This window comes from Daphnia carinata, chromosome 4 (genome assembly GCF_022539665.2).
Source record: "Daphnia carinata strain CSIRO-1 chromosome 4, CSIRO_AGI_Dcar_HiC_V3, whole genome shotgun sequence".
Classification (NCBI taxonomy): Eukaryota; Metazoa; Arthropoda; class Branchiopoda; order Diplostraca; family Daphniidae; genus Daphnia; species Daphnia carinata.
The window spans coordinates 462,925-488,225 of record NC_081334.1 but is presented as its reverse complement, the minus strand read 5'-3'; the positions used below and the strand labels follow the sequence as shown (position 1 = coordinate 488,225).

Below are 25,301 nucleotides of genomic sequence, written 5' to 3'. Positions count from 1 at the left end.
GCATTTTAAGTTAACTGAGTTATTTTTTTTTCGTTTTATTTTCACTCACTCCATCGGAAAAAACAAACAAACAAACAAACAAAACAAATGAAATGCGGGATTTCGTTAAAATGCGAATCGGTCAGACTGTGAGGATCAAGTGCAGACGGATGTGATTGACGATGTGGGCGATCTGAGCGAAGCGGATCTCTTCGAGCACGCCCAGCTCAAATTTGAAGAGCACGAACGGACAACAGAAACGGAAGAGCTGCTGGAACGGCAATCGGCAAACTCCGAAACGAGCGACGTTCCCGAAACCATTTACGGAAGCCCCGAAGCTGTCCGTTACTTTCAAAAAGTCGCCATTCCGCCAAGTGAAACAGAGTCCACCGTCATTCACGTGGACGACCTTAGCGCCCGTAGCAAACTAGTCGTTCGTCCGCTTTCCTTACCCGATACGTACGTGGATCGGCACGGCTCACCGGGTACGAAACACCGCCGAACAGACTTCGTCGTGGCGTTGACTCCGGAATCAGAACCTGAAATCCAGCGCCAATCGGCACCACTTTCCGATCTTCATTTTCAAATAGGATGCGAATCTGCCCCCGTAATAGAATCAGGCGTCGCGTTAGGAGGGCAACGTGATTTCTCCATCCCCGTTTCAGAAACGCACTCGCATTTGGAACCCAGTTTGATGGCGGAAAGCCGAGCGAAATTGGAAGACGAAAGCGATGGAGTAGCGCAGCAAGAGCAGGTCCTCGAGCCGGACACGGAAGCAGAGGATAGCAGAGATTTGGAAGCACAGCTGATGGCAGAGGCGAACTTGGTGATAGAGCAAGTCATGAAGTTGGCCGTTGAACAGGTGGCCGGCAGAACGGAATCGGAGCCACAACGAGCCGCTGCTTTAGGGCCAATCGATCTAGAGAAAGATGCGCATTTGGGAGAAATTGAACCGGTTGCAGAATCGAGATTAGCGGGGGAGTCGGACGACATGAAAGAGCCTCAGGCAGATGTGAAATCAACGTTAGTAGCCCAACTGGTTGGCGAAGCAGCCCCAGAATTATTAGAGACAGAGGATTCCGTAGGCCTGGATTTCGAATCCGAATGCACGTCAGATGTAGAATCCGACGTCGCCTCCGAAGCGGAATCGGTGCAGAAAATTGCAGTGGCCGAGACAAGTTGTGACCCTGTTTCAGCGATGAAACCGGAATCACAACCGGAATTGGTACTCCAATCTACGGACATTAAAAACTCAGTACCTGTTTTAGAAATAGCGACGCAACCCGATGTCCAGCCAGTGTTGAAAGGGACAGCAGACTTCACGGAAGCCGAGGCCGAAGTTCCGCTCGAACTGAATTCAGAATCCGATCCAGCATCCGACGCTGACCCTTTTTTTATTCCACAATCGAAGTCGATGCTTGAAAGTGTTCCAGCGCAGGCAGACCATTCAGCACCTATTTTAGAAACTGATGCGCAGTCAGATCTCGAACCAGTGGTGGAAACGATTACGGAGCTGGAAGTTAGTTCTGGCGATGTTTTAGACGGATGCGCGCCTTCGAATCCTGTTGCGGAGGGAGTTTCGCTACCGGAATTGGGTACGGAATCGGATGTCGAACTAGTTCTACAAACGTCTACGGTGCGACAAGGAGAAGCCGCGTCGCGCGTTGTCGAATTATGCGCAAGAAAACCTGAAATGGGATCGGTGTTACTTGAAACGGAATTGGTGCTGGAAACCGAGCCCGTAGTGCATTCAGAGCCGGAAGAGTCTTCGGAATTAGTTAGCACGACCTCTGACGAAGGTGTCGTCGACGACGATATGAACGAACTCTACACCGAAGAAGAGGATCTCGAAAATAAATCGCACGCGGCGCGAGTTGCCAGCGTTTTGAACGACCACCACCGACCGAGACCGGACGAGAGTCCATTGGATGAGCGAGCCGAGCGTATGGCCGAAGCCATTTTGGCCTCGGCCATGTTTGAAACTGTTTTCCTGCAGCCAGACAATCGATCGCAAACAACAACTCCGGTCCCCGTGCCCAGCCTTCCTGCCATCGATTTACCTTTTATCGGGTCATCTTTTTGTCGAATTCAGTTCCCTTCCACAGGTACATTACTGACGAACGGGAAACTTCGGTTTCCCTTTGTTTTCGTTTATCTCGTTTAAGGCCCGTCACCCGTTTTGCATGATCACCGCTGATCCAGCATCCACATTATTGATTTAAAACAAAAATATGTCACCATTCCGCAATGCCAAAGAATCGAAATCAACGAAGAAGCAAACGATGTCGACCTCTTCCTCTGCCTTTTCAGCTGCTTTGCCTGGGAATCCCTGGATGCAAATACTTTTGAAACTTCCTGACATACACAAGAATCCAAACAGATTGCAGGCTTTATAGATAAAAAAAAAAAAAAAAATTGTATTCTCTTTCTTTTTCACGGCCTGTTCCTATCTTATTCGGCCATAACTCTTGCATCGCGTAGGTAGGCAATGACATCGGAATTATATATAGTCTGGGTTTGTCAGATCGGGGTTGGTATTGTTATGCCTTGTCGATTGAATGGAACTCCGACTGCGCCTCATAATTTAACCGCACACTTAACTTTAGTTAGTTAGTTCGTACTAACAAGGAAATGAACTGATTGACTAACGTTTCTTTCTTCTCCTGTTTTTAAATGACTTTGAACTTGTTCTATCTGTTAAGTTCTAAATCTATTTAAGCATAGCTAATAGTTTATCAATTAAGTTTTGTTGGTAATTAAGTGTTAAGATATTTTAAATAGACAAACACTGGACAGTACAAAAAAAAAAAAAAAAAAAAAACGAAAACATATTGCAACGTACCTGTACGTTTTTTAGATGCCAGACTAACCTCGGCAGGTAATACAGCCGCATCCGCCCACCAGTCATTGGTCACTAATCCACACCCCCTACCTGAAACCGAATCACCTGAAATCCCAATTGATACCACAAACACTGTTCCATCCTCACGCATTCCGGTGCTGTCCAAGCGGCAGAATTTATCGCGTTCCGTTTCGGAACAGCCTCACTCGTCGGGCAGTCGGATGCCAGTAGCCGCACCGCGAGTCAGCCGCATGATTCCTGGTTACTTCACTAGCGCCGATCACACGTCATCCACTGACGCCAACGCCGGATGTTCGGCCGAATCGTTGGCCTCTTCCATCCAGGAGAACGTCGAGAGCTACTCTGTCCGCAAACAGTTTTGGGAAGAAGTGGCGTCGGGCACTTCGTCAACATCGTCGTCGACGTCATCGTCGACCAGAACGAGACAGACCAAATCGGAGAGGAGCAGCCTGATTGTGACGGACGAATCGTTTGGACCCATCGGCCAGCGAGAGACGAAATCAGAGCGTTCCAGCGCCGTCTTGTCTGAGGAAGACATCTATGAAGTCGGTCGTTATACAGTCACTAAAGTGTCCACTTCAGAAACCGTCATCGACACGACACACGAATCGACGGGCGTCGCCGCCGGCCAGGAAATTATTGAAGATCTCCAACTTGTACAGCCACCGGTAGATCAGTCCAGCAGCAAAGTGGAAGAAATTCAAACCGTCCGGACGGAAGAGACGACAGTGACTCGTCTTAGTGGCAATCTCGATAATCCCATCGTCTTGGAGGAGACTGTCACTGGCTCGTCACACCGAGAGCGCATCGGAAGAGAAGAATACATTTACAGCAGTGGCGATGAGAGCGTATCTCTGCGCGCCGAAGACGTCGAGTCGCATTCCGACGTCGTCCTACCAGGAGGCCGTCAAGTGGTGACCGAAGAATTCGCCAAATCCTCCAAAACCGTTTTCAAAGATGGCCAACCCGTCTTTGTCGAAGAATTTCAATACGATCAACGTCAGCAGGCTGCCGATTCCCCTCCGCTCGAATCTGCACCCACCGCTTCCGGATTCGAAGACTCGACCACCGCCGACCTGACAACGGGCGATTGGACCACGGCCGATTCCGTTGAAGTCAATGTCGATTCGCAAGAACAAGAAGTGCCAGACATTTCGATTGTGCATCAAGAGTCGTTCGGTGGTGGACTGACGAGCAGTGGCGAATCGCAGGAGGAAGGGGAAGCCGCTACCGGAATGGCTTTCATCAACACTGCTTTCATCGGCGTCGACCACATCGACATGAGCGAACACGAACCGGCCAACATCGCTAGGGCCGTCAGCCCTTTTGAGGTTCCCAGAGGTGAGGCTTACGTCATTGGAACTTACGGCCCCGATTTCGACCAGCCGGCGGCGCAGGGAGACGAGGAGGAAGACGAAGAATCGCCTCTCCCATCGCCGCACAGCCGTTTGGCCTTTGAGTTGCCACAAGAACCGATCGTGACGGAAGAACATGACGAGTGCCCAGTATCTAGTCAACCGCGTAGCCGGACAACTTCACTCGACTCGCAGGATTTGGAAACTTATGGAAGCGAAGGAGAAGCCGATGATGACGAACAAGATCCCTCGCAAGCCAGGGAGAAAATCTTCAGCCAGGGACTGAGTTTCCAGGAAGAACGCGACAGGGAATTAACACCGGAGGAGGCTCTCCAGTTGGCCGAGAATTTGATTGAAGAGATTAAAGCAGAAGCTCCGCGACGGGCCGAGATGATTACATCGTCGACACCGGACGTTGAATTAAAAGAAATAAGCGAAGGAGCCGCGGAAGTGCCTCAGGAGGTCGCACAAACTTTGACGTTCAAAGAAGAAACCGAAGCCAAGATCTCCGAGTACATCCGCCAGGTGGACGTCCACGAAGAGGTGGTCGTCTCCGATGCCCAAAACATAACAGAAGAAACCATCAACTGGTCGCTTACTGAAATACACGAATCATCGACGCATATTGAGCATGTCGATACTCAAGTACTCAACCGTGCGATTTTACCCGGACTAGACATCGAGCTTCAAGGCACCCAGGAACAAGAAGCAACTAGCCCGGAGCAAGTGTACAGTCCTGAACGTGAGACGACATCTACCACATCCTCGGGAAGTAAGATTGATTCCTCGGCTACGTTTTCTGAGAACAAAACCGTCTCGTACGAAGAAACGTCTACGACGTGGACGAAGAAAGACGAGGAAACCATTTACTTCTCAGCAGCGGAAACGGGAGTTCAGCGCCCTAGCCGGCCAACGTCGTCCGATGTAGAGGCATTGCTTAGCACCGGAGCCACGACGGCCTGCTCTTCCGAATACGAAACGGCTTTTTCCTCTTCGTCACGTTCGGTTAATTCGAGCGATTTTCATTCGGCCGTCAGTTCGGTCAGTTCTCGGGAGTCGATGAAATCATTGGACTCCACGACCGGCTTAGCGTCAGAGACGTCGGAGACGTTGATGGCGTCCGCCCTGGAGCAAGACACCACGGATCGTGATTTAACGCCTACAGATGTTTCTCTCGATCTCAATCAAATGGACGCTCAATTCAAATTGGCCAGCGATCTTCCGGTGGCCCCCGTCCAGCGTGACGAACAAGACGAAGTGGCCACTCGTGCAGAAAGTCCGTTCGAAATGATCAGTCCAGTCGACGAAGGTATGGTCGAACTGGAAGACGATGACGACGACGATCCGGAAGACGATTTAATTCCACCCGGCATGAAACGTTCTCAAGAGATGACTTTCCATCCGGAACCGAAGCCCCTGCGTGAAACTGGAATTTCTCCACCCACTACGCCGACTCCATCGGAAGAATCGCCCAGTTTGAAATCGAGCCTGGAAGCTGAGAAACTGTTGTTCGATTACGTTATGTCGACGAACGATGAAGCGGCCTATCTGTCGACATCCACTCTGTCCGATGGCACGACGTCTACGGTTATAGAAGCGGGCGGCAGGACCGTCAAACAAGACACGTACGATCAACTTTCGGATGAACCGGAAGCCGACCAGGATTGCCAAGAAGACGAAGCCACTGCGACAGTGACAGCCTTGGATGCAGCCACGATTACCAGCCGATCTGGAAGTTTGGCATCGTCCACGGACGTGGAGGGTATCGTCAGCCGTCAGGTGACCATAAGCTCGGCGATCGTGATTGACGAATCAACTCAGTCCATCAATACGCAAATCACAACGCGTCGCGTCGTCGTGCAAGAAGAATCGGAAGAAATGATTCTGCCCGCTTCCATGGTTCCCGATATCACCGTACAGCACGCGAGCCCGGTCATCGATCGTCGCTTTAGTTATCCGGAGAACGTCGCCGGTGCCGACCTGCCAGAATTGGCTAAACAAGTTATCGAGGAAGTGCCTTCCGATGAGGAACACGAAGAAAGAGACGAAGGCTTCGAAGCGGAAACGGTAGAGTCAGCACAACTGGAGCAGGGCGAGCAATTGTTCCAGTCGGAAGAAGGGGAGCAAGTAGAAGAGATCGAAGAATGTGAGCAAGAATTAGCTGAAGAACAAGAAGAAGTTGAGGCTGGTTATCCTGAAATGGATGTAGGAGAACTGATATCGCCTCCAGCTTTGGTGGCCAGACGTATCGATCCACCAACTATGGCCGGATACAACTATGAAATGTCTTTTGAAAGGGCAGAAGATGAACCGGAAGACGCAGTTGAAGTCGAGGACGTCATCGAGGATTTAGAGAAACAAAAGCGCTGGATGGAAATGCAATTCGAAGAGGCCGAAGACGCTGCCCAAGAAATTTACCAACAAATTCCCATCCGCGTCCAGCCGCTAGCCGACATTGAAGAAGGCAAAGAGGACGAAGAGAGTCTCAACGGCTCTGACCGTCTCGTTGGCCGTCTGAAGGAGTCTTTGAGCAGCACTCCCGAATTCGACGTACTTAGCGGAAGGAGATATTTTACGCGCAGCGGTGACGTCGACGATCTCTCGGTCGATTCGCTCCAGGATTTCGAAAGACTCGAGCTGGAATTGCACGCTGAAAAACTGAGGCGCCAGAGCAACGGATCCGGTTCGCAGGAATCGCTTAATGGCCGACGCATCGGTAGCCGTAGTAGCGGAGGCGATAACGTGTCCGTTAATTCGTTGACGGAATTCGAGCGGCTCGAGCGTGATATGGCGGAAGCAGCTAAATTAGAAGAACGAGCCAGACAACAAGAGGCTGCCTTACTGTCTGAAATTGAAGAAGGTCATGAGAGCCAGATGTCCGAATCGGAGAGTTGCGAGACGCTTTCGGATGCCGGAAGACGCGGAGGTGACGACACGGAAGAAGACGACGACGACGACTACGAACAACGCATGTTTGAAATCGACGAAATCATCCGCCAAGCCCAGACGAATATCGAACAGTTCGAGACGGAACTGACGGCTGAAGTCCAGCAAACTATCCGCAGCGCAAGGATGGAATCGGCGGGAAGTTTGAACGAAGCGACTCGTAGCAGCGTCGTAGACATGAAGACGGAATCGGTGGATTCCATCGATAGTATCGAACCGGACTTTCTAGCCGGCGGCTCCACGAGCCAGCGTACAGCAGCTACTTACCGTACATGCATCCGCACAGAAATCAAATACAGCTCCGATGATGCCCAACAGCCGGACAGTCTGGCAGGTGGTCCCGACTCGCTGGACGTCTTCGGACCCAGCTCGGTCGATTCACTCGATTCCGCCAACGCACGAAGCCGGACAGGCCACGAATCCGATTCGCTACAAGCCATGGTCGGTGCGGAGTCATCAAGCGACTCATCTTCCTCTAGAGACGATCTCCCGCGTGACACAACTCTGCAACGACCTACCGGCATTTTTAGGCCAACTACATGTTCTTCCGACTCACTGGAACAGACACAAAGCAGTTCTCGAGCCACCGGAGGCTTCGATTCAGATTCGATCATGTCCGGAAGTATGACTAGTTCCATGGGGTCCGCCGTAGCTGTCACTGTCCATCCGACCGACGCGGCAATGACGCCTTCCGGAGCCCCCGTTTACACGGAACGTACAGAAACGAGCTGCACGGTGGAACTGAGCCCCGAAATCCGCAAAGTCACGTTCCACGGCCCTGATGTCGATGAACAAATGAAGGATTTCGTGACTCAATTCGCTCCTGGAGAAGATATCCAAGAAGTTGAAGTCACCGATCCAGTGACGGGCAACATACTCGTGACACGGGTCACTCAACGCAGGGCGTTCGTTGACGCCCAAGATTTGCCAACGGATGAACATAACTTACCGTCAAGACAGGCAGTAGAAGAATACATCCGGACCCGAGGTCCTCAACTGGAAGACGTCGACTCGTTCGAAGTGGACGATGGATTCGGCAACATCCAGCGGGTTATCCGCAAACGAGTCGTGGACAGCACCGCGACGGCCATTTCCACCACGCATTCCCGAGCTTCCCCCTCACTGTCCCCAAACCGCCCGACCGCATTCCAAAGTACTGCCACAGAGCCAAAGGAGTCCACCCCTCTGCCGGAATTGACCTCTAGCGGAGCAGGTAGAGCTCTCCGTTCAGTTGTCTAAAAAGACACTGTGAATCTTTCTCTTTCCTTTTTCTCTCTCACGCAAACATACACACCAACCCTACCCGCTTCATTTTTCGTTTTACGTCACCATTCCCTTTCGTTGTACAGTGTTCACCTCAGTTGGTCACTTTCAGGTTTTCAATGATTGGTTTATTCTCTACCTTATTATTATTATTATTATCATTATTATTATTTATCCTTTTTTTTAAATCATGCCTATGGTTTTATTTAAGCATTCTATTCACTTACGTCGTCGGTTATTATATATTATGGTTGGAATGCGGTTTGGTTGTGTTTATCTTGCTGTCGTTTTCATTCGTTAGTTTGGCATGTCGAATCTTTTCATGCATCAGCCCCTACCCACGGTATTTTTAGTAGGTTGATTTCAACGGGTCGTTGAAGCTTATAATTTTTCGTATCAATTATATTATACCCACTTAATTTTGGTTTGATTATTCGTCGTGATGAATCGATTGCCCTAAAACTTCATTGTTCTTCTAAACAAAGTAAAAACAAGTTGAAAATGATGTGGCCGTTTGTTTTTGTCGCCTGGTTTTTTTTTTTTTTCCTCCAAAATGACTGAGAAGCCCGTAATGACGGCGTCCAGCCTCAACCGGCCTCTGGTCCTCGCGACTCTATCAGCATCGACGACGATGACGACGATGAGGAAGCGATGGAGGTCGACTCTCACGAGCACGACTGGCGTATTGCCGAGTTTGCTCCTAATACGACTCTTGGCCGACAGCAAGCCACAGTTTTTCAACTAATAACGGCTGGTCATTACAATCTTTCTTCATTTGATGTGCACCGGCTCTTGATAAAGTTTCTTTAAATATTTATATGTATATATATATTTGTTTTTTGCACTGCCCTTATTTGGAACGAGCACGACACATCAAACACGTCACCGATGAGATTGTAATGGAATGGCAACCGATTCGTTTAGCACGTTTAATAGTTAATTCAAAGTACCATAGTGGGTTGTTGCAAGCACGTCGATCCGCCACGTAGATTTATTTTTGGTTTGTGTCAAGGCTTGTGACTGCATGCTGTTTCCAACCTTTTCCTGTCTCTCATTCTGCCCGTTCGTCTATATCAGTTGAAGACGTCATCTTAGAGAAATATTGCCGTGTGTTATCTGGCGTCTGTTGAGCACCAAGATTAGGCACTTAAGCTACTCTTTTTGTCATCAGCTCATGTACCTGATAAACGGTGTATAAATGATTCAATCCGTTTATGGACCGTTTTATTGCTTTTAAAATTTGTTTCAAATGATGAAATTCTTTCATTGTTTCACTTGGAATTAGCAATTATTCGATCAGTTTTGATTTTGCGCTTAAATTTTTGCAACCCGCCACAGTCGATTTCACCTGCTTCAATGCCGACTCTTACATGTTCAACGCATTAGCTATTCTAATGGTAGTTTTCTTTGTGGACGGCATTCTTCCGTTTTCATGACCTGTTTTTCAGTTACTGAAATTAAAACGTTCGATCTGTATTTCTCTGTTAAATAGAAGCTGAAGATCAAGCAGCATCCGCCGCCTGTCAGCAGTATGACCCTACCTGTTCAGCCATAAGTGAAAGGTGAGCTCAAGTGTTTGTATATAGCCTGATTCAAACGACTTCTAATCGCAAACTTTTGCATTGTAGCGAGCCATCTTTACCCTCTCAGCCCGATTGGTCTGACAGCGCTCAAGGTGGAATGTAAAACGAAGACATCGCTTAGTGAGCTTAATACTGCGGATAGAACGGAAAATCATCACGAAGACAACTGAATAAACAGAAAATAGTCGACCTTCAGCGGGAAAAAAATGAAGAAATGTTTAATTTCCTCAGTTCAATCATTCAACGGCTATTCTCTTAATCGTGCTTGTGTCATATATAGTCTTGAAAATTACGCAGTTATTATATCACTACCACCTCTTGACCCTCTCACGTTTCTTCCACATGTATGTGGGAGTTTCAGTTTGAAGCAGAAGGAAACGAATTGAAGACCGACCTTTTTGTTGCTGTGTTTGATACTTCTCCCTAATACCCCTAGAACTCGTTTGTCAACAGTGAAGCTTCATCACGTTTCTTTTCAACATTTTTCAAATTTTGGCATTTACTCCTATTCAGCTTTCTCTGATATACCCTGCCATCCAGCTCCTCTGTTATTCAGTTGTCTACAAGCGACATACATTTATAAAAAGAGGGATAGAACGTCAGAGATCCATAAACCCCCTACTTAGACCGAGAGATAAAAGGAACCTCAGACCTTTTCTCAATCGAAAAGTGAAAAATATCCAACTCTTCTTTCTTCGAGGAAGAGTGTAAAAATGCGAAAGGAACGAGAAAGATAATAGCAGCTAATATTGTGTGTGAAACGTCCCTTTTCCTGTGTTCGTGCTGAGAAACGTGGCTTTTTATATTGACTATTCAAAATAACGGCTTTTCGATTATCATAGAGCTTCTAACACGTTTTAATTTATCACAGTCGTGTCTACCTGCCCTCAGTCCTTCCCTTCTGCCCTCGACTCTTTTGTAGACCTTCTATAAGCTTCTTGCAAACGAAATAAAAAAGAAAAATTTAATTTACTTATACCGATACCCATCCACACAAATCAGACGCGAATTGAATTATACATTTCTGTCAATTAAAAAAAAAAAAAAAAACAAACAAACAAAACAAATAAACCAAACAAACAATAGGGTTATTGTTAATTGTATTGCTCTTAAAATATTACACCCTCTTTTATCCCTGTGTGGTCATAAAATACATTTTCTGTCCAACAGTGGGCTATGGTGTTTGCATCTTTCTTCAAATAGCTTTCTGAGTTTGATGAAAACTGATTGTTTTGGCATGAATTTTAGTCTTCATTCCATTCGTCCTCAGGATTACGGAACAGAGTGTTCCAGGGCGGCCATGCGTCTCCAGACTATTCCAGCGACGGCAGCGAAATCTATGTCTTTACCTTGCCCAGTCTTGCCGTTGGATTGATTTGTTGATCTTGATCGCCGATCCGATCATCACGAATTGATCTCGATCGGCGATTCGATCTTTTCAAAATGATTTGATCGGCGATCAAATTTGTTCGGCGATCAAATTTGTTCGGCGATCAAATTTGTTCGATTTCGATCATTTTTGAGCGAAATCTAGAGGTCAAAGGTTGAACTAAGTGAAAAAAATTTTACTTACAGTAGTTTTGATAAATTTGAACGAAATGATTTAGCGAAGAATTGGAGGAAGGGGTGGCATCCGAACCATTGGGAAATTTGGTAGCCCTACGTCAAATTATGTTTTTGATTTTTCCTTAGTTTATACGTACATCCTATATTTCATATTTTTTCCTACCATCCTGGCATAAGACAAATTCACACCTGTCCTATTTATACGAGCTAACGTAACAATGTTCCACGAAAGTGCTGATGAACATCATCAATTAAAATACTTATTTAAAATTTTTAAACATCGTCTCTTGTTTATTTGATTTATAAATGTCAGCAGCTGAATCATTTATTGCCACTGTCGAAAAACTGAAGAATTAACTTTTAAGAACAGTAGTATTTCAATGTGTTGGTCACTTAAATAAACCTTACTGATAAACGTAGCAAGTAGATTTACAAATGATAGTGGTATCTCTGATCGTTCAAGATTATGCGATATCAACTAATAAACGCGTTGGCCCTTTCATAACTTAGGCTGAAAGAAGGAAATCGCACCAGTACTATAGGAAACTTCAACATTCACAATTTTCTTTTCTTGTGTTTCAAAAATATGGAGGAAAAGAAAATTACTTTGAAACGTAATGCTGCATTGGGAGAAGGCGCTTACGGCTCCGTGTTTAGGGGGGAGTTTGAAGGCCGTCAAGTCGCAGTAAAAAGAATTCTCCTAAACAAATTCAATGAAAACGAAGAAGAATCTTTGCGAAAACTGGATCACCCAAACATTATCAAACTTTTTCATAGTGAAAGTGACAACGAGTTCAGTTAAGATTATTTTATGCAGTTTAGCGTAAAAAGACGATATCGCTAAATGCCCTTTTTTATGCGAGCAGAACCATTGCATTAGAATTGTGTGATGCCTCGTCGGAACAACTTTTTCTGAAGTCGGATGATCCCAAAAAGTACAATGGACCAATGCCATGTCATATCGAAGTGTTTCGTCAATTAGCTTCAGGTCTTGAATACATCCATTCGAAGGAATTAATTCATCGAGATATTAAACCAGAGAATGTTCTCATTTCCGTTCGTTCAACTGGCCGAGCCCATGAGGTAACAATCAAATGGGCTGATTTTGGGTTGTCTAAAACAGTAAATAAACGAGGGACGTGCACGCTGAGCGGAATCAAAGGAACAAAAAATTGGCTCGCTCCCGAGACCCTGAAATGCTTCAAAAACAAACAAAGGGCAGGTGAGCTTCGAGGTACCGTTCAGAGCGACGTGTTTGTCCTATGCCTTGTCTTCTGTTATATTCTTCTGAATGGAAACCAACTCTACGGTTCTAGTGAACATAATGTTGGCAAAAACATAAGAAACGGAAATCCGATAAACATGCAGAGTAACTCCCACTTTACTACCATAATATATAAATATAAATTTATTGCAGAAGAGTTCTATTGTAAAAATTAATGATGGACTACGAAAACTTTATGAGGCTTGTGTACTTTTAAAAATGTTGGAGGACGACCCTAACAAAAGGATTACATCAAAAGAAGTCGTCAAGCAGCTTAGTTTCATCAAAGTAAAGGTACAGTGCTTTTCTTTGTAAATCGAGCATCGCAAAAACAATAATCAAATCGTTAAATTAGCTCGATGCCAAGGAAGAAGAATTGCGACAACTTTTACGCGCTCGTGACTTTTCGGACGCTCATATCTTAAAAATGAAAGATTTTACTGTGTTTGGAATCAACGTGAACCACGACGATGGATGGAGAGCGCTTCATTGTTTATATCGTTCTCATTCAAGCTCAAATTTAAAGGACGCTGTTGAAATTTTAATCCTATTGAAAATTGACGTGAACTCAAAAGACACAGATGGATGGAATGCTCTTCATTATTTGTGTCGATATAACTCAAGCTCACAATTTCTCGACACAATTAAAATCTTAATCCAACAGAGCATTGACTTGAACGCAAAGAACAAATTTGGATGGAACGTGCTCCACCATTTGTGTTGGAATAATTCAAATACAAATTTCTTAGACGCAATTCAACTTTTTGTTGTGACCGTGGTTAAAGGACTTTTATTTCACTGACAGAAATGAATAATTAGACTTACAAACACTTCGAGAAGATCTAAGTTACTAACTGACTCCGGGCTTGGACTTTGGGGTTTTTTATAGATATCGGAGGCAACGTATTAGTTACGTCCCCCAAGAGTCGTCGCCTCGATTTTCCCATTAAGTCTTATTGCCACATGCAATAAACTGTAATTCTATTCCCCAGTGACTAACATTAGTTCTAGGGATTCCAACGCCCCAACACCTCCCTTCTGAGTTTTAAACGTATGTTTTCTTTTGAGGGTCGATTATTAATCTTGATGTTGGTCTGGGAATTCTACTGGAGCGAAGGCGCGTTGAACTGGGAGAGGCTGCTGGTTGATTTCCTGGAATCAATTGCTGTTCCTCCCTGGTCTCTTCCGTGATGATGGGTGTAGGGTCGTTACTTTTCTCCCGCTCCGGTGGTACTGCAAGGTTTTCGTCCTCTTGTGCGGGAGTTGTCACCTGCTCCTCTTCGGTAGACATGACCGGTTGAGTTTCGTGACTTTGCGGTGTTGATCTCCCTTTGATGTTAGAATCTTCTGGTAGCTCGAACATCTGCCACAGGTCTGCCTCTGCCGTATCGTTCCCTGCATCATCTGACTGTGCCCTATGACGAAGCTGGTTTGCGTGACGAACCCATAAACCCTCGATCACTTCTACCACGTAGATCGTGCGTCCCCGTTTTTCAATGATTTTTCCCGCTATCCATCTCGGTCTTCGCGGACGATAATCACGGGCGTAAACTAGCTGGTCTACTTCAAAACTTTTCTCACGCGCGCCATGTTTTTTTCTGAATTGTTCTTCCATGTTCACATCTTTTTCTCCCGTTGTGTTATTTTCAAAGGTGTTCAGGCTCGATAATGTCGATCTTAAAGGTCGGCCAATGAAGTTTTCTGCTGGGGACAGCTGATTAGGTGCGGATGGACATGGCGTCTGTTGAAATGAATACAAAGCTGAGACGATATTGTTGATTTGGCTTTCTTCTTTGTAATAAACTTGCTCGGAACTAGTTCACTGAAAGAGCACACACGTTTTGTGACTGAAGTTAAAAAAAAAGAGAGTAGCAGACGACAACATTGAACAGTGGTACCACCCTGGTCCAACAGGAGTGTACCAACCATAAACACACAAAAAATGAGATTGAAGACAAGCAAGTATTTAATACTTCAACACTCCCCCTCAATCGATATTTCACAACAAAAAGAATTCAAATCTTCTTCACTCCGATTGCTTCACGTAGCATCCTAAATCTTGGACCGGGGAGTGGTTTGGTGAAGAAATCTGCCAATTGTTTGTCGGTGCTGATGTATGTAGTGGCGATAACTTGACGGCGTTGTTTCTCTCTGAGGTAATGGAGCTTTACATCAAAATGCTTATTTCTTCTATGTGATTCAGGATTAAGAGAGAGTTTTATTGCCGACTGGTTGTCGCAGAAAAGAATAGTAGGCTTTTCTTGCGGCACTACCCCGACATCGTTGAGGAAGCCCTTCATCCAAACAGCTTCTCTTGGGGCTTCAAATGCAGCAGTGTACTCGGCTTCTGCAGTGGACGATGTCACATTTCCTTGGCGACGACTGCACCACCCCAGTGGTCCATTAAGTTGGAGGAAGCATCCAGTGATGGAACGGCGGGTGTCGGTACACCTGGCAAAGTCGGCGTCACTGTAGGCCAAAAGCTCCGCGTTGTCTCCTTCGAAAACAATACCATAATCGACGGTCCCTTTGATGTAAGCCATAATCCACTTGACTGCTTTCCAGTGTGCTCGACCAGGTTTCTCGAGAAATTGCGAGACTTGTCCAACTGCGTAAGCGATATCTGGGCGTGTTGTTATTGCAGCATACAGCAGAGCCCCCACTGCCTCTCGATACGGTACCTTTTCCATCTCGAACTTTTCTCGTTGGGAAGTTGGCGACATCGACTTACTTAAGATGGTATTTGGATCCGCTGGAACACACTTTGGATCACACTCTGCCATGTTGAATCTTTTCAACATCTGTTAAAAGTAAAGTGGTTGCGCAACTGTGAGTTGATGTTTCGAGCGGTTGCGAGTAATTTTCAGTCCCACAAAATACTCCAGCTTTCTTGAGGTGACTTCAAAACGGGTTTTGACGTGCTGAATGACATCGTCGAGTTGACTTGGCTTGTTGCTTGCTAACAAACCATCGTCAACCCAGAAAGCGGCTACTGTGTACGACTCTTTCTTCTCCAGCACAAAAACGCATGGATCGCACGTGCTTTGCGTGAAACCGTAATCCAGCATGCAGGAAGTGACAACATCATTCCAGGTCCTTGATGCCTGCTTTAGGCCATAGAGGCTTTTGTGAAGTCGACACACGAGATTCTCTTCTCCAGGATTTATGAAACCCTCTGGTTGCTGCATATATATCTCCTCTTCTAATGTTCCATTAAGAAACGCGTTCGTCGCATCTATGTGTTTGACATCCAGGTCTAGCGCAGCGACTATTCCCAAAACAGCGGGGATTGAGTTGTGCTTGGCAACCGGGGAAAAAGTTTCAAAGTAGTCACGTCCGGGCACCTGCGAGTAACCTTTTGCGACGAGTCGTGCTTTGAAAGTGGGAATGGATTCAAGGGGATTGAATTTCATTTTGAAGACCCAGCCGCTTCTCACGATTGTTCCATCCACGCTGTGGACGTTGGATCCCAACATTAACAGGCATCGGCGCAGTCGTCACTTCTTGTTGATCACTTGCATCCGTAGGTTCTTCTTGGACTTCATCAGTTTCGTTCATTTCAGTCAAAATAGGTTTTGACGGGGCAGTGATGACGATTTCATCAGCGGTGTCAGAAGTACCCTCTTTTTCGTAAATCGTCGCGTCACGGCTGACTTTTATTTGTCGAGTACTCTGGTTCCAAAATCTCCAGGCTTTCTGCGTTTCGCTATAACCAACAAAAATACAACGATCTGCTTTAGGGTCAAGCTTTTTTCGTTCTTCTTTTGGGACATGGACAAATGCAGTTGATCCAAACACTCTCAAGTGATCAACACGGGGTCTTTTACCGTACCATATTTCATAGGGTGTCGAGTTGATGGTTGATCCAGCTGTTCGGTTCAGCACGTACACACAGCAGTTAACGGCCTCCGCCCAGAGTTCCTTAGAGACTGACTGTTCTTGGATGATACTTCTGGCGGCTTCCATGATGGTTCGGTTTGCTCTCTCTGCCACTACATTCTGCTGGGGAGTACGGGCCACACTTGTCTGGTGAAGAATATTTTTTTTTGTTAGATAGAGTTGGAACTCGTCACTGAAGTATTCTCCTCCGTTATCACTTCTTAATACCTGACATCTTGGCCAGTATCTCCTGTCAGTTTGTGTAGGTAATTTTTGAAGTGCGCTGGAACTTCCGATTTCTTTTTCATGAAGTTTACGACGCAGAAACCGCTGAAATCGTCTTTGAAAAGGACGTAGTAGAGGCAGCCTCCTGGGGACGGACGATCCATAGGACCACATATATCTGAATGTACAATTCCACCAATTTTTGACGCTCGTTCACGACCACACTTTGGAAAGGGAATTCTATGGTTCTTACCCAGTTCACATCCAGTGCATGGTTTCTTGAAAGAGAGGGATTCAACGCTTAGACTGCGCACCAGCTCCTCAGTCATCATTCTTTTTATTGTGTCCGAGTTGACGTGGACAAATCTACGATGCCAGATCTCAAACGGCTTTTTCGTGACGGAGACCAGAGCGAACGTCGATTGGATATTGGTCTTCGGTAGTAACGCGACTGCATCGAGGTGGTATAGTTTTTGATTCAATCGTGTTCCAGTTGCAATCAGTTTCTCTTTTTGGTAAATGCAAGCACGTGTTGCACTGAAACGGGTTTCAAAACCGTTGTCTGCAGCAGCTCCAACTGAAAAAAGGTTCACTTTTAGATTAGGCACGTAAAGCACGTCTCGCAGTAACGCGAAACGGTTGTTTCCATCCAGTTGAATCTTGATGTCTCCCATGCCCACTCCTTGTAAGTGCTCTTGATGATTGTCGATTCCTCGTACATGCCACTGACTTGGGTCGATTGTCTTATAGTTTGTGAAAAATATTGTCTGACCTGTCATATGGATCGTCGCTCCGGAGTCGACATACCAGTTTGATGAACTGTTCTTGGTCGAGCTTGAAAAAAAGGCAAACTCAGGTTCAAGATCTTGAATCAAATTGTTTTCTTCTGGTGGTTGTGTAGCGATAAGGCCAGTGGCCCCTGGTCCTACTTTCAGTTTTTGTAGAGCAGTTGCTATGCCTGCGGCGATGGCATCATCCATTTTCTTGGTTCTGCAAACTGCAATTGAGTGGCCTTTGTTCTTACAGTGCTCACAAACATGATTGGCCCATTTTCCCTTTTGGCTGGTCGTCGATGACGTGTTTGTTCCGCCAGACTGACGTGAGTTTCGTGCTAGGAGGGCCGAATTGTTTGTATCGACACAGGCTCCACGACCTTTTTTGAGTGTTTCTTCCTGGATCAAGCGGCTCGTAAGTGAGGCCAGAGTTTTCTCCCCTGCAGGATCATTGTGCCAGGCTGAATGAAAATGATCGTATGAGGCTGGAAGTGTCAGCATGATCTTAGCCATGATGGCAGTGTCATCCATAGTCACTCCCGCGTCCTTGAGCTGTATAGCTATATGTTCGATGGCAGAAACATGGGACATAATGTTATGTCCCTCAACATATTCGTACTGGAAAAATTCTTGTTGCAAGAAAAAAATGCTTTCGGCTGAAGACTTCTGATGTTGTGTGGTGATTCTTGTCCACATGTCAGCGGCAGTTGTGCAGTTGATAAGGGTGTGCTGAACACTTTCATCAACGGTTGACACAAGGATGTGGCGTGCTGCTACATCCTGCTCTTTCCAAGTTGAAATTTCTGCAACAGTTGCAGGAGGTGATGTTGGACATTTGGATGCACCTTTTACAACGTCAAGAAGCTTATGATGTTCGAGAAGGATGTTGAGACGGAAATGCCACACACTGAAATTGCTTCCGTCGAAGCGTGGTATTGAGACAAAATCCTTAGATGATAGAAAAGACATGATTACTTTTTAGTGAACTTTATCTGGGCCCATAACCTGTTGAAATGAATACAAAGCTGAGACGATATTGTCGATTTGGCTTTCTTCTTTGTAATAAACTTGCTCGGAACTAGTTCACTGAAAGAGCACACACGTTTTGTGACTGAAGTTAAAAAAAGAGAGAGTAGCAGACGACAACATTGAACAGTGGTACCACCCTGGTCCAACAGGAGTGTACCAACGATTGCCGGAGAAATAGGACCTGGAGAAATAGGACCCGGAGATTTAGGACCCCAAAATAGAACCTGGAGAAATAGGACCCCAATCTTCAAACATATTTTGAAGGGTCCTATTTCTCCATCATAAGGGTCCTATTTCTCCTTAGTATTGGTCCTATTTCTCCTTAGTATTGGTCTTAATTCTCCTTAGAAAATAGCCCAAATGCCCACTATTGTAAAGGAAGAACCGGATGGCTTATGTAGTTTTCTGCACTCCAAACCACGTTATCAATTGCTCGTGTAATCAGTCCATCATAACTTTTTTATTTAAAATCATATTTGTATTTTTTTGGCGTGATTACACGCATTATCTATTGCTTTACACAGCTCATGTATAAAAGTTATATTTATTTTGACACAGTGTTTGATTTTTTGCCCTTGACCTTTCGTTAGTGGCGTTTTCAGTCCTAGTATCGCCCTCCCCTCTGGCTGATATCCTTATTCCATGCGAATTCCCGGAGACGAGGGGCATGCTTTCCCCTAAGTACTCCTTAATACACTGATAAATAATAAAAAAAATTATATATATATAATTTAAGACAAGCACATTTTTTAATAAAAAAAATATTTGCCGCAAAACCATAAATAGAGACCTACGTGGCAAGAACGAAAATAATGAGTTCCGCTCGGATCATGGAAGGCATGCCAGTGTATTGTTATACAAAACTATCATGGAACGGCTTGTAAATAATGGCACACGAAGCAGCTCATCCATGTCAATATCGGCAATTCATACGATAAGTTTGTTTTTTTCGCTAGTTTATTCAGTTTATGCTTTCCTTTCATTTTTCGTTTTCTTAATGTTGATTTATCCCTTTTCTGTTGTTGTTCCTTTCTCTTTTCTTGTTCTTCGATGCGTTCAACCAACTTTTTTCTCGTTTGTGATGTTGATTTTATTCTCTTTCCTAATTGGTTTATCAAGCTCGCAATGAATTCCACATTTTTTTTTTAACCTATTGCGCTTAGTATTCTTTTATGTTATAATACAGAAAAGTAAAATTAGTTGAAGGTCTATTTTTTTTTGTCGAAATCAAAGTTTACCTTGGCATCTGTTATTTTTCCTTTGTTTGTTTAGTTTCTTCTTCTCCAACTTATCTAACTTCCGTTTAAGTTGAGTTTTCATTTTATCAGAGTCCTGCTTTTCCCCTGAAATTGGATGACATATGCTGGCTTGCCTTCCTTAAATAAAAAGATTATAGCACATACATACCCTACTAGCCTTTGTTCGTCCCAGGGACATCTAATCTACATCCTGGCTGGCCGATCGGGACGTCCCATTCTGACGGCAGATGTACGTCACCAGGATGTCCTAATGTCCGGTTTTAGGGACGTCCATTGGAGGACGTCCTACGGACGTAATTAATTGGAAGTCCTGGTAACGTCCTTATTTGGGAGTACTGCGGACGTCCTTAGTTGGACGTCTGCAGGATGGCAAATCCGTACGTTCAGTGAACGTACGTATTGGAACATCCGCGGAATGTCCGGATCGCGGCAGCCAAAGGACGCAAGAAAATTTGTTTAAATTAAAATAAAACCATAAATTTTTGGTAATTGATTTACATATCATTTATTTTTACAAAATACAAATAATTAAACAAAAAATTCAAAAAAAACTTTTTCGATTTGACTTCAGTAGCAACAGACGAACTAAATCCAGGTAAGCATATTATTTACATTTGTTGTACCGATCAAAAAGCTCTTCAACTTCCGCCAAACAGCGACGATCTTCTTCCTCATTTTCACGCACAAATACTTCCAACGGATACTAAAATTACAAGAAATATGAGATCAGGTAATAGTTTGAGCCTAATTGAAATTTTAAAACTAACCTTGTGGCGAGGGAAGGTTCCAATTGGCCAGTCCTTTGTAGGAATGTCCAGTTTATGGACTGGCTTGGTATGAGTCGTGATTAACGTACCAAACGTTCTGTCGTGGAAAGCGCTTTTTGTAACAGAGCAAAGGCTTTAATTTAATATTGATTCAACATTGTAATGTGTTTCTAAATACCTTTGAAAGACATAACAGTCAGGTCGGAAACACCAGGCAATTGGTTCATTACGCAACTCGTCTTCTCCTCTGGGGTATATGACTTATCTCCCCTCTGTTTCCGGCGATACCAAACGAAAATTGCCTTGTACGCATTTTCGTTTGAGCACGATCCACACGCCATCGTCGTTACCTTTAAATATATTTTTTATTATTTGCAATAGATCGGAACAATTAAGGAGCTACAACTTACCTCTGTATGGCCTTTGGGAGCAATACGTAACAGAGAATTCTGGACTCGCTGAGGATAATTTTCACCAGGAAATACACCGAGGGCAGGTCGGTTTATGAATCTTTGAGAAATATAAATTAAAATTTTGATGTTGCCCAGACAGGTAAATAATCAATTCAATTACGTTCTGATGTTTTCCTTATCTTGACATCTAATAATTCAGGGTGGTTGTAACCCAATGGAACTGAAGAGGTTTGAGTGTAAACATCAAGCAGAATATTGCCATCGACATCGTATAAATAGTTTCGTATGCTCTTCGAATAATCGGCGAACAACTGCACTGCGTCCGAGATCTGCAAAGATAAATTTGGTAATTTAAAGTCTTACGACGTTAACACAAAGTATGGCAAATAGTATAAAGAAAAATGGCAACTGACTTGAATTTTTTTCACTTTTTTTTCACACTGCTATGCGGCCGTTGCTCAGGCTGCTATTGTTGCTGATGGAGAAAGTCGAATAACTCTGTTGTTTTACTCTGCGGGCCTTTCAACTGCTTCCAAAACTAAGAAAGAAAAAAAAACTCAGGTTTGATGAATGAAAATTACGAACAAGAAAAACGAACAATAACATATAATATAGCATGCAACAAGAATGAACAACATGGAACGAATCCGGGTTTTTACCATCTTTATTCCTGCTGGATGTTAGGGTTTGCCACCTAAGACGATAATAAATTAAGGTAGTTAATAGTTGAAAATGCGTCTAACTGAAATAATAATTAAACAATGGCTCTCAGATACTATCTAGTAGGAAGATTATAAAAGTTTTTCAACATTCCAAAAAGTTATAATTATCGAGTACTTTAAATTTTAGATAAATACGAAAGAAATTCACCTGTGGCAATAAGGCACTTGTGGTAGGTGATGGTAAGGCCGTCATCTAACTCGGCTTTGCGACCAGCAATGTCCAGTTTAACTACATGATGTCCTCGCACAACTGAAACACCACCATTTTCTTTGGCAACTAATTCCACTGGACTGCAGTAGAATTCATCCTGATCGAAGAACAAACTGGATCCAAAAATAGGTCACATTCATTAAAATAGCGCAACACAATATTATAACTTTAGACAATCACCTTCACTTTTTTCCGTTCCACTGCTTAAACTTCAGTTTGTTTGACACTTCGGGATCGTCACTGAACCACAATTCTTACGCGATAGTGGTGGCCTCATGTAAGGCAAGTGGTTTTCTTCACCAATGACTAAGACCTAGAACAAATGATTCAATTAAAAATGGCGAGATATTTTATGGCATGCTTATAAAAGTCCGATTCGATGAGTTGTAGCCTTGAACGTGAACGGAAGAACGAAAAGCCTTTAAATCATAAAAATAAAATTAATTTAGATTCACTTACACATATCTTACCATTCATAGCTGGGTGTGTAGTTGGTTTTCTCCTCAACAACAGAATTGGATGTCGTGCTTCTATAAATTGAAATCCGTTAAAGCTCAGTACTTGCATCTTGAGATGAATGTCTTGACGTAACTAACAGCCGTAATGCTGTTATTTCATCTGAACGATAAGAAAAATGATTACATAAATTTCACGAACAAAAAATCTCTGAAAATCTAGATTACCAGAAGGATGATAGTTATAAGGCAGCTAACAAGTTGGTTCCCAAATGATTCATGGTAAATCATGCTCTAGTTTTATGATTATCCTTGAAAGTAACCACCTAAGAAACATTTCGGATTAGTAATCTGTGTCAAATTTCCAACTGCAATTAATAAAATTATGTCTACACTTTAAATACCTTTCCTTCCAAGTAAATTTTTTTCTTTTGTGGTGCTAATGCCAACATGAATTTGAAATGTACCAAAACTGCCAAACCTATGAAATAGAACATTTTTAATTTTACTGAAACTAGCCACTTACCTGTCAAACAAACACCGCTTACAATAAACAACTTCAACGATTCATAGAATTGTAGGCTGTTGACACTTCGAGCTTGCAACAGTCGTCTGCTTGTAGTGTAAGGACTTCAAGCTCAACTCAACTCGCATATTGCCCTTGCTATCTTTCTACCGCAGTCGACCTTTTTCGCTACGGTCTCCCCTTTTATTACCTTCTTCCGGTTGACCGGGGTGTCAACGACACCAACCGTATCTGCTAACCTCGTTTCCCTTTTGACACCGTTTCGCTGCTTTATTACCCACGCTAACCTTAGCGTCCCCAAGCAAAAGCGCGGTATAAAACCCCCGCCCGAGCTTCCCAAGAGAAAGTCCTCCTTTAGCCGTCACACTGACTAGTTGTGAATTTTGTAATGTCTTGGTACCGATTTTTAAAATAAACTGAAACCTCGCAACCCGACTTATTTCAATTGTTGCATGTGGTGGCAGCGATGGGATCCTGTCAGGAGTCGGAGTGGCAATCGCCTTGGCCTTCCGGTTCTGTGGATTGGGTACACTCCTTGGATTATATATCCCATGCTGCAGGTACTTCAACCCCTGCAGCTGGTTAACACCACCACAATCCATTCGTCAAGACGTCGAGATGGGACCCACATTAGCCGCAAGACCAACACCAAGCGCCCCAGTAACCATCGTCACCATACCAACCCCAACAGCAACGGCACCAAACGGCACGACGAGACCCTCCCTAAACCCACAGTACCTGGGACAATCGACCGCCTACCCTCTCCGCTTGTCACAACGACGAGAAGCAGCCGCCCCCCTTTCAACTCACTAACCAAGACCTACCCCCCCCCCCCCCCCTTTTTTTTTTGCATTGTAGACCCTTAGGGTAACCATGAATAGTATTAATGGGCCGTAAAATGTTATGTATGTATGTCCCCCTACCCATACCCCGACACATACCACACCCCACGACCACCCCCAACTCCAGCATATCCTTAATCCTACCTGAATTTACCCTAGGACCCCAACCTCGTCAATCAAAACCGCTGACCATAGCGACATGCAAGACGTCACCGACGACGAAGACATCTTGTATTGCGCGGACTACCCCTCCAACAACAGCGACATGCAGTACGTCACCGACGATGAAGACATCTTGTATTGCGCGGACTACCCCTCCCACGACAGCGACGTGCAGGACGTGACCGACGACGATGAAATGTTATGTTGTGTGGATTACCCTCACGACGACGAAGTCTCGTACGGATCCGACGTCACCGACGACACGGACGAGTCCTCCCTGCTTGTCGAAGACGTGTCTTGGGAGGACGACTCGTTCTCCTCAGGTACGTCGACCGTGATCTTATACCCAGCGGAGGGCGCGGTCGCTCACCCCCAGGGATCACCATACTGTCTGACGCCAGACAGCGATATCCAGCAAAACGGGCTGGACGTCGCGGCGTTAAACGACAGCATCGCCAGGATGCAAGGCGAAGAACACCACGTCAGCGTCGTGAGCAGCCACTACTCCTTGGACTCCGACGAAGAAGATTTCGCCGCAGCACGATACGTCGAACGCCAGTACCGGATTCCCTCCCAAAGGAAGGACGAGGACGACTGGGAAACCACCAATTGGAAGAACTTAGTAGCCGACCTTTGGAGTAACCAGGAGGAACCGGAACCACGATCATCCACGCCGATGAGCGACGACAAAAAAAACAGGACCGACCCTAGGTGACTAGTGGCCGGCTAGCGGAATCGATTGCGGGACGCAATCTTCCGAGGAGGGGAGTCATGTAAGGACTCCAGCGAAACGTAAAGTTAAAATAAATTTAGTTAAGTATTTTGCGTACTTGTTCATGTTGTGTTTCACCCTCATTGACCTCCTTTTACTCAAATTTCTCTTTTATTGCTTCTTCCGTTTAACCGAGGTGTCAACGACACCAGCCTTATCAGTTGACCTCGCTTCCCCTCTTGACACTATTTTCTGTTTTATTACCCCACGCTAAAACTTTAGCGTCCCCACGCTAAAACTTTAGCGTACCCACGCTAACTTTAGCATCATCAAGCCAAGGCGTGGTATAAAACCCACGCCTGGGCTCTGCCTTTTTTTAGTCTTTCCATACATTGCCATCCGTGTAGTTGTGTAGTGGTGTAGCAGCGTTTAGCCACATTAGAGTGTAGTTCGCCTTGTGTTTAAGTACATTTGTTAGTTAGTTTAAAGTGTCGTGTAACCCCAATT

The 25,301-nt window shown here is 44.9% G+C and overlaps 3 protein-coding genes and 1 long non-coding RNA gene across 6 annotated transcripts in view; 2 read left to right on the top strand and 2 right to left on the bottom strand.

Annotated features, from left to right (window-relative positions):
* Window positions 1-10,710, top strand: part of LOC130695128 (ankyrin-3-like) — a 43,335-nt gene extending 32,625 nt beyond the window's left edge. The window contains exons 30-32 of one of the 2 annotated variants that reach the window (XM_059494965.1): window positions 126-2,084; window positions 9,899-9,968; window positions 10,035-10,710. In XM_059494965.1, the coding sequence (XP_059350948.1) occupies window positions 126-2,084; window positions 9,899-9,968; window positions 10,035-10,092 (2,087 nt within the window). In that variant the 3' untranslated portion in view covers window positions 10,093-10,710. The other variant, XM_057518265.2, reaches the window with a different exon arrangement.
* A 1,431-nt stretch (window positions 10,711-12,141) lies between these two features.
* LOC130695267 (serine/threonine-protein kinase/endoribonuclease IRE1-like) lies at window positions 12,142-13,621 on the top strand. The gene is made up of 4 exons (XM_057518385.1): window positions 12,142-12,356; window positions 12,425-12,940; window positions 13,020-13,113; window positions 13,175-13,621. Exons 1-4 carry the CDS (start codon window positions 12,142-12,144, stop codon window positions 13,619-13,621), a joined length of 1,272 nt encoding a protein of 423 aa, XP_057374368.1.
* Window positions 13,622-13,864: 243 nt separating this feature from the next.
* Window positions 13,865-25,301, bottom strand: part of LOC130695268 (uncharacterized protein K02A2.6-like) — a 33,158-nt gene continuing 21,721 nt past the window's right edge. The window contains 2 exon segments of the mRNA XM_057518386.1: window positions 13,865-14,560; window positions 15,186-15,190. Of these exon segments, the coding sequence (XP_057374369.1) occupies window positions 13,865-14,560; window positions 15,186-15,190 (701 nt within the window).
* LOC130695135 (uncharacterized) lies at window positions 20,935-22,622 on the bottom strand. Of its 2 annotated transcripts, XR_009002265.2 has the most exons (8): window positions 22,568-22,622; window positions 22,278-22,410; window positions 22,035-22,210; window positions 21,824-21,858; window positions 21,578-21,702; window positions 21,325-21,493; window positions 21,162-21,261; window positions 20,935-21,101 (listed from the first exon to the last, which is right to left on the bottom strand). It is a non-coding gene; the product is annotated as an uncharacterized LOC130695135 (long non-coding RNA). The 2 variants fall into 2 exon arrangements; XR_009002264.2 differs by lacking the exon at window positions 22,568-22,622 and having other exon boundaries at window positions 22,278-22,561.